General features: G+C 44.0%; 1 protein-coding gene across 8 annotated transcripts in view; it reads right to left on the reverse strand.

The window, feature by feature from the left end:
• Positions 1-2,121: 2,121 nt before the first annotated feature.
• Positions 2,122-13,488, reverse strand: part of STOX2 (storkhead box 2) — a 221,884-nt gene continuing 210,517 nt past the window's right edge. For 6 of the 8 annotated variants that reach the window (XM_078445272.2, XM_060652892.3, XM_060652889.3 and 3 more), the window contains 2 exons: positions 8,224-10,489; positions 2,122-2,486 (listed from right to left, as the gene is read on the reverse strand). In XM_078445272.2, coding sequence (XP_078301398.1) covers positions 2,291-2,486; positions 8,224-10,489 — 2,462 coding nt within the window. In that variant the 3' untranslated portion in view covers positions 2,122-2,290. Of the gene's footprint in view, positions 2,487-8,000; positions 8,050-8,219; positions 10,490-13,488 lie in introns of those variants that run through there. The other 2 variants (XM_078445274.2, XM_081795643.1) reach the window with 2 other exon arrangements.

A 13,488-nucleotide genomic window follows, 5' to 3' on the forward strand; every position in this document is an offset into this window, starting at 1 on the left:
AAAGTCATATTTTAAAGCTTCTCTTAAAGGGTAATGCTTTCCTTTCCTGTCCACACAGCATTTGATTATAATAATGGCCATTTTCAGAGGATCAACTAGAGGCTGATGTATTGTTTCAATGGTTACGTTATTTATGAACTGATGGTATGATTCAGCGCTTGAGAGCAGGTTTTTTGGGGAAAAAAAAAAACCCAAAACGAATTTAGACAGAAGAATTTAGTATCCGTATGGTATACACCTCCCCAAGGAAATAGACTCTGTGTATAGTCTATTAGATACATTATCATTCCTTCCGGACATATTTAAGCCATGAGACAAATAGTTCATTTCTGGGCAATCAGGACATGCCTTGGAAGAAATAAGGCATGAGATTCAAAGCCAACTGACCTAAGCATTTTAGTGGTATAGGGGCTTACCAAGAAACGTGCTGACGTTTCACTATAGGCATAAAAAAAAGGAATCTAAGCTTGATGAGTCCAGTTTGACTCAATGCAACTTGCAAATATCTGAAAACGCATGAGGGAGTATCCATATGTTTCAAGAATCAGTCCAACTATGCCTAGGACTGCGTTCCTTAAACAGATCCCTAGGGATTGAACCTAATACTGAAGCAGAAATGTGTCACACATTTTTATGCCAATTACTGAAGTCCGAGGCGGAAAGACTTTAGATTTATTTTTGGGTATGTATTTTACGGTCTGTGGCTCCAACCATCACGTGCCACTAAACTAAATAAAACGTTTTGCCAGACGTTACTTGTGTCATATGTAACCCTTCTGCAAATACCTGTTCAGTATCTACCATGGTTCTCAATAAAATGGGGGAACTTGGAAGTGTCTCTTCTCTGTAAAGTGGAAGCCCGATTATTTGTATTCCTTTGCTGCTTAGAGTCTTCTCCGTATTCAACATGACATTGTTAAACCAAAGCAAAACGTTAACAAACCACTCTGAAATAAGTTGGGCTAATAACTATACATCCGCCTAAAAACACCTCCTGAAATTGGTTACAAAGTATCTGTAAACATCACTCTGGCATAGTTCATGTATGCATAATTGTCATTCTGATAGATTTTTGGGGGGAGTACAAGTTCGGATTATACCATACTTGCAGAATGAGCACATCCTGTTGGTAAGTACATGGGCACATGTATAGTTCTAATCAAAAATTACTTTTTAAAGTTTTCTCTATAGATATCTTTCCAGGAATAAAAGGCCTGAAGTTCAACTCTCCCTAAATTTGCTCTTTCCTATAACCACTAAAAATGATCTCCCATAGCCTAATTTAGGCATTCTATTTAAAACTACATAAAATAGATTAATGTCCTTCCATTAGAAAGAATAACATCCCCAGGCCATACTCTTCATTTGTATCACAAAGAACATTTTGCTTTTAAACAAACTAATTATCGTTATCTATTATAGTAAGATAGGATCATCATAAGTATCACAAGGAGGAAATTATCTTCCTTAAATATTTGATTAACACCAGTTAAGAGTCCACATTTCCCTCTTCCATCACTCAGTGCTGTGCCCCAGCCAGGCTGGGGATCCCCTTCCTTCGTCCACTTCAGAATCAAAGGCCTATATTCCTGTTTGTGATTATGGAAGGTTAAAAACTCAGACAAGCATCTGTTACACTTAAAAACAAAATCCTGAAAACAGACACTCCCAGAATTTCGATCACGACCCCTTCTGACACACTTCCACGGGCTCCTGCAAAATCATGTCACGAAAACTCACAGTGAGAAATGACTGGTGCATGAACAATTCACACACAAGGGGCTGGGGTCCCTTCTGGTCAGTCTGACCTTGATCTCCCTCAAGGCGGACCCTCGCATTTGACGTTTTGTGGTGGCTTACGCTTTTTTTGTTTTTGTTTTTGTTTTTGGAAGTGTCAAGGATCAGTTCCGTGGCACCCTCTGACCACAGACTGGGAGCAACACGCATCTGTGGCATTTAAAAATGGAATTGGCAACTTCATGACATTGGAATGCATATCACACTTACAGTGTCTAGACTTTCCTATGTGTGCTCAGTTACAAGTAGTGAAGCAAAAGTATACATATCACCCCTACTACTGCTATTCGGTTGCTACAGAGCCATACATGTGAAAAGCAATACTCCGAAATAAAGATTTTTGTTTTTTGCCCTAGCCTACTCAGCGGCACAGTTTAAGTAAACACAAAAACTGCGGTCGAGATGCTCGTCTTTCCCAAGATGTAAACATCAGTCCCAGTGTCGTAAACTTGGCTGTGTCGGAGGAGCCAGGAGATCTGAGGCAGAACGACAGTCACACGCTGGTAACAGAAGCCTGCAAGCAGTTGGAAGGTTTCTGTAATTTCTCAGCTTCGTTCGTCGCGGGGTCCGTACTTGCTCGGAAGCTGAAAGCCGGACCAGCCCCACCGTGCACCGGGCTCAAGGTAACGTTCTGACGACGGTTACTTTCAACAATGCTTGACGTGTTGGAAGCCAGGCTCTCCCGAGTGCTAAAAGAGTAAAAAGGGTTTGTTTTGTTTTGTTTTACACATAAATAATTACCTCTTGAGCCCCAGAGGAAGCGCAAATGATGTAGTTAATGGATTTCCTGTCGGTTCATGATGTCACATATGCCCCATCTCACGCTGATTAGTCACATATGCTCTTTCAGCGTGGGCTCCAGAAGCTTTCACACACGTCTTATAGTAAACGGCACCCTGAATGACAGCTTTCCACCCAGCTAAACGCATCTTCAATGTTTTCCCCTTCCCTTCCCATTCAAGGAAACCACTTCCAAATTTGATGTGATGGATGGCTATCACACATTCATCTGAGAAAAGAATCCTCTTAAATACACATACGTAGTGATTTCATTTCAGGCTGGAAATTCATTGAGAAAAGTGCTCTTGAATAAACTCAGTTTTGTCCCTAATGATGCTGTTTTCATTCCCGATTAGCAGATTTTGACTCTGGCTGGACTTCAGGCATGCCATTAGCTAATCTGCCACACTGATGGGAATAAAATTCTTCTTAAAGCACTTGGTACCTCTGTTTCCAATCTTAACACTTTCGTGGAAATACATTATATTTTCAGAAAAGGACTCAAATTTTCCCCATTAATTTGTGAAGCTTACATGCCCTCCCCCTGCTTTGGTAGAAATATTTTATTTTTCAGAGTAGAGGTGATTTAAAGGCTTTAGCATTTCTATTTCTCTTTCAGTTTTTCTTTTTCTTTTTTTTTAATGTTTATTTATTTTTGAGAGAGACACAGACAGAATGTGAGTGGGTTAGGGGCAGAAAGAGAGGGAGACACAGAATCCAAAGTAGGCTCCAGGCTCTGAGCTGTCAGCACAGAGCTCGACGCGGGGCTCGAACTCATGAGCCGTGAGATCATGACCTGAGCTGAAGTCGGACGTTCCACTGACTGAGCCACCCAGGCGCCCCTCTCTTTCAGTTTTTCTAAGTCAGAAACCTGTGAGTTTGTTTTATTGTTCCAAGAGATTCAGAACATTAACCTTTTAAATGTGTAGGGCAATAGCATTAGAAATAAGATTACTTAGGGGCGCCTGGGTGGCTCAGTCGGTTGAGCATCCGACTTCGGCTCAGGTCATGATCTCACGGTTTGTGGGTTCGAGCCCCGCATCAGGCTATGTGCTGACAGCTCGGAGCCTGGAGCCTGCTTTGGATTCTGTGTCTCCCTCTCTCTCTGCCCCTCCCCTGTTCATGCTCTGTCGCTGTCTCAAGAATAAATAAACACCAAAAAAAAAAAAAAAAATTACTTGGCCTGATTGGTAGGAACTGAACAGGTTCCAGGTTCAAAGTCCTCAAAATGGTAATAAGAAGCTTGGTTTACAAAGAGATTGAAGACACCACAAGGACGCTCAAAATATCCATCCACCCTACCAGACAGATTCAAAGTTTAGAAAATATTCTCTGAAAGTTGGCCCCCATCCCTGATGTAAGCCTGCTGGAACCAGTCAACAGGTCAAACTACTGAAGTGGACAGCCTCACCACCGCTCTTTCATTCCCATTGGAGTGGATAGCAATGCTGTCTGAACCCTACGCAGGTTTTCCCACCATCTGACAGTAGGATGTTCCCATGAAACCTTCCAGAGGCCGAAATGGTTAAAAAGTAGATACACCCGCTTTCCTAATGTTCGCAATGACACTTCTTCACTTTTACGAAAGGCCCAAGTTAGTACCTGTTTCTGCGATCTGAAAGAAATCTGAAGATTTTTGCTTTCAAAGGAAGAAAGCCGTTAATGAGTAGGGTCTCTCGTCAAAGCGAAGGGCTGTGAACGCAAACTTTGGGAAGGCAGGGCCTGCCTATACTTTGGCAGTAGTGCCTAGAGAATGGATTATTTCATCCTAACCCCTTGTGGCCTTGAGTTTGCTTCTCGTCCGGGAGCCAGGTAAACAGGTAACTGTTTAAAAGGAAGTTTGTTCACTGACCACCACAAAGACAACTGGACTTTTCTCGACTGCAAAGTGCACGCCCAGAAGGTTAATATGTTCACAGAAGTAAATCAAGTTCTTTCATTGTGCTTACAGTAGATCTGAGCATACCTAAAGAATACCCCAAAACATCAGCACTGAAGGGATGGAAAGTGCTAGACTCACCTACTTACCTGCCTTACACCTTCCCTAAGAAAATTCATCCGTGGCTTGCTAGCACCACAGCTGAGGCACGGGGTGAGGCGGAGGAAGGAAAAAGGGCAATCAACATGGGAGAACCCCAAAGATTTCCGGACCTATTCCTTCAGTTTCATTCTTATATCGTGATAGCAACCTTTTATAGTATTTGATCTCCTCATCTCTAAAATGGGGAGAGTTATGGGATTCACCTACTCACAGGGTGATTGTGAAGAAATACTCATCAAGGAACCTGTACATTAAAAAGCTAGATACATATTATTTTGGTTGTACATCTGGCATCTAATGAATTAAGTAGCTCCGATGAGTTGGTTTCAGAATCCATACATGACTAAAGGGCAAAATGCACTTTAAAGTCCAAAGGACCTTAAACCAGCTTAAACTTTTTCAACCAGCTTTTAAGGCATGCCAGACACCATAAACACATATCACTGCAAGAGATCATCTAAGTTGGGAGCTGTAGGTGCTCTGAGATGCCTCTGGCCACGTTTGGCCCGAGTCATTAATAGTGATAAATATATATAGTACTCCAGTTTCCCCAAAGGATATATTTCATTATTGCCGTAATAATGAGTAGGGTGAGCAGCATTCATAATGAGGGTTCTGGGCATGATCCTGAAAAAGCTGATGGAGGTAGAGCGTTAACAGTAAAAATATTCCTCACACTTAAAAGTTCTTACTTTCTGGAAAAAGAAAGCTATAGTGGAGTGCAACCTTAAAAATAAGATTTCAGGATTTGATAAGCAGAAGAGGTGAACCAAGACGCTGGTTGCTCAGTGCCCTGGCTGAGCGTGCCTCCGCTGGCCTGGCGCTCTGACAGGCACGTGCTCCCGCAGTACACAAAGCAGACACCTCCCGGGAAGCTGTGCTACCTCTGATTTTCACACTGTGTTTTCAAGCAGTTTTTGGCTTCAGATTTGGAATAGCAGGCCTCTGAGGTCAAGATTTTTCATGTTCAATATGAGATCTCCCAGCACAGTTGAAGCTTCTTCCTTCCCTCCCCAATCCCCCCTTTTCAAAACCCTTTAGTCCCCAACGAAAGGGACTAAAGAATTTTGGAAATGTGGCTGAACATGACTTGTGATCCAGCACTTAAAGCTGGGAGTGTGGACATCACCTTGCTTGGTCTTTTTTTTTTTTTTTTTTTTTTTTTTTTGTTATTGTTGTTGGATCTTAGTTGCTCAGCGAATTAAGTACTGGAAGATTCGAATAAATGGCCCACTTAAGACTTCTGTATCTCACGGCAGTGGAGAAGTAGTCTGATAATGCTCTGTGGCTAAAATATTCCTCATGCCGTAGAATAAAACTCCCTATAACTCAACCATTCTCCTTCACAGACCTTCCTCATGCATCAGAAAACAACGTAATCAATTGAGGTGTACAGAAAATACAGTTTAAAAACAGGTATAGTAAGTAAGTTTTGACATAACTTCTAACCAAAGGATATTAAGTACGAAAGGGGCAAAATTAGGAATTGCTCTGTAGATTATCTAACCGCGGGAAATTTATGGGCAGTCTGCATATTCCAGTAGAGAAAATCTCCCTCATAGTAGTGGACAGACACATCCCTAAATGTGAGAAGGCTGTCTCCTCAGAGAGATCTTACCTCCTACCAGGACAAAGCGTTTAACCTTAAGTATGTTATTAAAGAAATGAAAATAAAGCCTAGGTCAAGAAATAATCCCATTCATAAATTCTATATTCTGCATTTCAAATTTAGAGATAAAACAATACATTCTATGGCGAGACTGGTTCAACGATTTCGTGAATATATGCATTTATCTGCCCCCAAGCCAAAAACCTTCCTTTCACTATTATGTAGTGGGAGATTTTTGAGTTAGAATCCATTAAGCTATCCTCAATATCTTCTTAGCAATGATCTCTAGAGCACCACAGCCTTCCCTCTGTGGAGGTGCAGGGGCCAAGCGGGCACTGTGCAAGGTTGAAAGCTGGTGTTCAAAGCATTGGTCAGGTAGTGTCTATATGGTTAAGAAACAGTCGAACATAAGGTACAGGCAAAATAAACCACACCTTCCATAAGCAATGGTCTTGAACATCTACCGTCAACTACAAACCTTCAATGTGCCTCTCCTGCACCCACTATTAGAAACTCAAGAGGAAAAAAAAGCAGAAGATAGGAATAGAAAGAAAAGGATATATACATTTGATTTGATTTGATTTGGGACTTAAAAAATATTTAGTAGCAGTCGTATTTTAGAAAAGTCATTAATAGGTAGACCAGTGGTTTTCACACTGAGTGCCATGGCCCCCTGAGGTCAGTTAGGGCTCCTGGAGGGACAGGCAGAGGAGATGTGGGGCTCCTGGCCTCACACCCTCTTCCGCCGGAGCACCGTCTCTGTGCTTTGTTTAGACATTAGACTTCCACACACGTGTTAACTTGGAAAAAAAGGTTACATGGCAAAAATCATCATCATCATAATCAAGAACTAGCCCTTTAAGGAATAATAAAGGTCTAATATGGGACCGACAGATTAACGATTCCCAATTTGGATTTGGGAATGCTCCATCCCCAAATTATCCAGAGTAAAGTGAAATCACAACAGAACTACATTTAATTCTTAATAATTAAAATAATATATGAAGCATATAATCGTATCTGGGTACTTGTTAAAATTCTAAAATATATTGTAGAATCTTGGGAATCACAACTTATGAGAAATGTCAACCTCTCAGTAGTATTTCTGCATCTCAGAGTCACCAATCTGGAGTAGAATTTAGAAGAATTGGGTCCCCAGTTGCCCTTTGAGGAGAAGGAAGAGTTAAGGAGAAAAAAAAGGAAGTTGCACAGATGCTCTTTGGCTTTCTTATCCCCTGAACCACTTTAGTGCTCTGGACGTGCCAGGCATTACATGCTCTCTGCTGTCAACCCTTTGCTGAATTACCAGCTACAATCAGAGTGCCTAAATGGGTTGTGTTAATTCTGCAGGAGGAGACATAAAAGTGTGGGCACACGTTTTGATCTAATGGAGCAAGGGCCCCTCATCTTCCTGTGAGAGACACAAGGTTCCATTTCTCTGTGGATCTGAAATGTATGAGCAAAGGGGGGAAAGGGGGCGCACAGAGTCAGGACTGCAGTGGCAGCAAGCATCTGGATGCCCCAGGGGGTTGAGATCTGTCATTCCCACTAGAGGGACCCCTGTCTTTGAGTCAATTAATTTATACCCAACCCCCAACTGACTACTGACCACTCATTCTACCCAAAAAGTTATTATTTTTGAGGACCTAAAAAAAAACAAACAAACTTCTTTTACCAGCATGGGGGCAATATACGCATAGAAGAAAAATACTGGAAAATGTTGGTCCTAGTTAGATTGGCCTGATGCAAGTTTGAGGGAGGCAGCCAACCCACCAGTCCAGATTGGTGATCTCTACAGCTGCAGAAACATTTGTTTCAATTCCTGAAAAAGAAGTCAGAAACAGGTTGTTAACAATACAGCTCACACAACCCTTAACCCGCATTCACAGAATTAAAACTGTGAAATCAAAAAACGTTTCAAGTTATTTGCATAAAGCCCCAGGCCCTGGTAGGTGTATGTGTGTGTGTGCCTGTGTGCAGAGATGCCTCTCCCTACCGTGGGGAGTTGAATCCACTGTCCACAGTGATGCTGCTGCTGTCCATGCTGTCGAGGCGTGCCGAATGCGTGGCTCTCTGGTTGCTGCTGCTGTCAGTTTCTTTTGGGGCAAGGAGGGTGAGGTTCTTCTCAAATTTCCTCTGTAAGTCTCTTTCCTTCTCCCTCTCAAGGAGCCACTGCATGGTGCCTACATCATCTCTGTTTTTTTCCTCCTCTGTGTTTTTGTTTGCCCCTTCCTCAGAGTCGTCATCATCAGAGACATTGTAATAGTCAAAAGAGGCTTCCTGGTTCCCCCCGGACTCCTGCTGACGCTGGGAACCAGGAATGGCTGGTGCCACCGAGGTCCCCAGGGACGGCTCCAGTTTCTCGCATCGGCCTGGCAGTGTGTCGGCAGGTGTCTTCGGGAGAGATTTGAGGAGGGACAGGCTCGATTTGTGATAGCTGTTTACAGACAAGGTGCTGTGAAGAGGTTTGAACAGTGTGTCTTTGCTGAATATCTCTTTCCTCTTGTCCAGGCTGCTGGGCTCGGCGCTGTGGTGCTGGACGAGGCGTCCATTGGCGATCCCTTCTGCCACTGCGCCCGAAACAGCTGGGCCCCCACCTGGCCCTTTCGGTGACTCCTCCTTGTGCCCCACAGGCTCCCTGGAAGAATGTGGGGCCTGCCTATCAGACAGAGGCAGCTTTTTCACCCCTTCCGCCAGAGTCAGAGTGTCATGATCCTCTTTATTCTTTCCCAGAGGTGATGGTGCCGTGAGGACCGTCTCACTGGAGGTGTTGCACTGGAAATAGTCATCTGTAGCTGTTTTTGTTGGACAAGAGTTGAGTTCCCCGTAGGATGGCAAACTCTCAGGTGGTTTTCCTGGCTCCAAGAGGCTACAAGCACTGGAAGGCTCCTTGCTGCCACTGACTATTTCTGGAATACACACCTCTTTATAGCTCGTGGATGACACATGAGCCCTTTGATGGCCAATTGCTTGTGCGGGCCTTAATGTACTGTCGTCAATGTAGGACTGGCTGGGGGTTTGGTCGTCTTGGCTACAGCCTTCAGCCAGGTCTTCAGGGGTCCCTAGAGAAGAAGCACCCAGAGGGCCCTTTGAGTTATCCATCGATCTGGATCTCTCCTTGGCTTTGTTGGATCTCTCATTCCTGGACCTTCGGTCCTGGGTATGGCTGTGGCTTCGGTGCACTTTTGAGTGGGAGCTTCCCCTGGAAGGTTCAGGAAAAGGCATCTCAGTTCTCCTTTTGGCCAATTCCCCAGACACATCCCATTCTGGTGTCATGGGGAAATGAGACTCAATCACGTTCGTGTTACTATGCATGATGAAGTTATCTCCTTTGTGTTCAATGATGAAGCAGCCCTCCCTGGGTGCCCTGGTAAGAGGATCACAAAAGTCATACTCTCTGTCACCTGGGATATCCAGATGAGAACCGTCTGAAGGGTCTCCTTTAGACACTCGTGTCTTGCTGTGGGACCGAGACTTCCCATGGGACTTTCGATGAGTCCTACTCTTTTTACTTCTTCCGCTGTGATGGGCAGAGGACCCAGCTTTACTCCGATGTGCTTTCTCTTCTTCAAGTTTCTTCATCAGTGCAGTGTGTCTCATGACATTTTCCACGGTCAAGTCCGGGTTAATACGCCTAATGATTTCCATTTCCACCTCCCTAGGGATAGTGGTTGGCGTGTCTTCATCTCGCAGGGGCCACTCCTCGGGAGGAAACTGGGCAGAAAAATTGGCTAGCTGTTTGGTCTTATCTTTTTTAAAACTTAGCCGGAATAACTTGAGCCCAAATTTTTTGGACTGCTTTTCACTATCTTTCGGTTTTGAGAGAGTTTCTGTCTTATACGAAAAGTTGACAGTACTTTTGCTCTTGTCAGTGGGTGGCACCTGGCAGAGTGAAGGAGGGCAATAGGGGTCTTTGCAGTCCTTGGCAGGTTTCCTCTGCAGAGTCGAGGCGTGCATGCTATGCACGTCTTCTCGGCAGCAGTGGCAAGAGTCGCAGTGGTTTCTGGGCAATGTTCTTTCCCTGACGCAGCCTGAGGCAGAGGGCGTTATGGTTCCGGGTTGCGGAGAGGTACACTGAGACCTGTCAGGTATCCTCTCATCCAAATGGTACCATTTACTGTTAGTTCTTATGAGAGAAGGAGTAATGAAGTAAGTCTGCGGGGTCACGATGAAATAGCCATCCGGAGTTGGGTAGATCTTCCTCTCCCGCACCAGCGTGTTGAGCGTGTGCCGTAGAATCTCTTGGCTTGGGGTGGGAACACCTACAACCAAAGGAACACACTCATGAGAATGTAGAGGGAACTTGTCGTTGGTTCCTGATTTTTCAGGATCTGCTATGGACTGAACGTTTGTATCCCCCCAAACACTCACATGTGCAAATCCTAATCTCTGGTGCGAGGATGGGGCCCTCGTGATGTGCCCTCGTAAGAAGAGGAAGAGACAAGCCACCCCCCCTCCCTATGCCATGCGAGGATATGGCCAGTTTCACGCCAGGAAGAGGGCCCTCACCAGACACCAAATCTGCAGGTGCCTTGATCTCAGAGCTCCCAGATTCCAGGATCGTGGGAGACAAATGTTTGGTGCTTAAGCCACCAGTCTATGGGAATTTTTTACAGCAGCCCAAACTAAGACAAAATCGTATGAATTTGGCAAGCTTCAATGTATCATCCACATGGCAAGCCAGCAGGATTCAAAGGCGTTCGGGAAGAGAGACAGAAGTTAGGGGCAGTGAGATTGCTACGGTTGTCACAAGGTCTTTCCTGAACTGAGCCATGAAAAGGCAGAGTATTTTTAAAGGATGGAAAAATGAAAAATATTTTACATGATATACGTTTACAGAAAAGCCTTTCTCAATACAAAAAAAACCTAAGGAAACTGGGTTGAAATAGCAATCTTGATCATCAGAAACCAATAGAACATATACAGAGGCCACCACACACACTTGAAGCTACTCCATACACTCACTTTTCAAGATTAAGCTTCCTTAATAAACTTAACTTTGTAAGTTACCTAAAAGGGCAATCAGACCCGACCATTGTTCAAGATATACCCTCCAGGTCTGAAATCATTACCTTCAGTTTTGAAAGTGACTACGTTACCGATGAAGTTTGGGTGACCATGTTCTCCTTCTTGGACTAAGTCAGCAGGATGGAGGTAGTTTTTCTAGCTCGTAACCAGAGAGCCCTAATAAATACATTTGTGAAAACTTAGAAGCTTCTCCATCTGTCTGGTCACTGAGTCCGAAAATGCCATAGTCCTTAGAATAGAAATTCCAGAAGAAAATGACAAGACTCCCTGGTACCGTGGCCGATACTGTGTTCAAAGGGTTCTGTGTGCGTGTTTATGCCTTGTCTTTCTTAAGAGACAGAATTACAAGTATAAATTCTTAAGAGAGAGTAAACTCTCCGGGTTAGAGGACATTTACTTATTTCTTGGATATTGTCCATTCCTCAGTGCCAGGCACACTGAGGGCGACAGTCCTGACTAGTTTGATCTGGATGATATAATTTGGAAATAGGTCAGGTTGAATCATACTGCCAACATTCAACCGTGTCTGACCCACAAAAATGTAATTTCGTGGGATTCAACCTGACACAGTTAAGGTAGTGTAACGTGGAGACTGAAAGCCTGGAGCCCAGGGCCACACTGCTGGACTCAAACCCCAGCTCCATCACTGTTACCTGGTGGCAGTGGCTGCATTATGCAGAACCCCACCCACCACACCATTCCTCCATTCAGACCTAATCCCCTAAACCTAAGCATGTGACCTGGTTTGGAGACAGGGTCTTTGCAGAGGTAAACAAGTCAAAATGAGGTCATCAGGGTAGACTCTACTCCAACACGACCAATGTTCTTCTAAAAAGGGGCAAGTGGGCACAGAGACGTGCACAGAGAGAAGACCATGTGAAGAAACACTGGTAGAAATGTTCTGAACTGACAGACCTCCGAAGGAACCAACCAACTCTGCTGATACCTTGATTTTGCGCTTTCCTGAACTGTAAGAAAATACATTTCTGTTGTTTAAGCCACCTGTACTTGGTTAGGGTTATGCTAGAAAAGGAGTATTGCTGGTTATCACCTTAGGTAACTTACCTAACCTCTCTGAGCCTCTGTCCATGGTCATCGGGATGTGGATAATATCCCCATGTACCCTCGTAGGGTAGTTGTGAGTTTAAATGAGCTTAAGGCAGGGGCGCCTGGGGTGGCTCGGTCAGTTACACGTCCGACTCTTGGCTTCGGCTCAGGTCATGATCTCCCAGTTTGTGGGCTCCAGCCCCGAGTCGGGCTCTGTGCCAACAGTGCAGAGCCTGCTTGGGACTCTGTATCTCCCTCTCTCCCTCTCTCTCTCTCTCTCTCTGCCCCTCTGCCACTCACTATCTCTTTCAAAATAAATGAATAAACTTAAAATTTCTAAAAATGAGCTTAAGATATGTAAAGCAGTGCCTGACATATACTGGGGGCTCCATGAACATGAACCGTATAGTCTCAACTTTGGGGCAGGATCCATGGAAACCCAGATTACCTCCTAAGAACATTCTGTAGCAACCTAAAACAGCAGGTAAACTAAGTTTAGGCTCCCCCAATCCTTCCAAAACTACAAAAGTGGGTATGAAAGCATTAGTAACGGCCTGGGAGACAGTCGATGAATGCGATGTAACATACACGTCCGTCTGTGTTACCATATTCAGAAGGCATCCGTAGTGGCGAGGTGGGAAAGGCAACATTGCTTATGAATAATGTATTGTTTAGTATAATTATTTAATGTTTGAGCTGCATAGTTTCCCTTTAGTGTAGGGCTCTGCTCTTGAGAGAAGTACTCTGGTTTTTATGCAAATGGCTTCAAGGCTGGTATAATAACAATTTTTAAAATTTTTATGATAGTTTCTGCACAAAATGAACTTCATATGAATTAGCGATAGAACCCAAACCATATATATGAAATTCTTGAGTGCCGTCATGAAATAAAAAATGCTTGCATATAAGAGAAGCAACTTAAAAGAGCTTCTACACCCCACTAACAACCAGGGCCTCCTGCTGGACAGGTCTGGGGGCACCATTCATACTGACACAGACTAAAACTCCCCAGATGAGACCGTATTCACACCGTGGGCACAAATGATGCCCACTTGGGTTGTGGGGCATAGCAATCTGGATATCAAACCCATACTGAAATCTGTGTCTTGCATAGTAGCTTGCTTGCAGTCAACACTGGAACAGAAACAAGTTTTTCCAGAACACGGCAAGCCTCGTTTATACGAGT

The sequence above is a fragment of the Panthera onca genome, chromosome B1, assembly GCF_046562875.1.
Source record: "Panthera onca isolate mPanOnc1 chromosome B1, mPanOnc1 haplotype 2, whole genome shotgun sequence".
Taxonomy (NCBI): Eukaryota; Metazoa; Chordata; class Mammalia; order Carnivora; family Felidae; genus Panthera; species Panthera onca.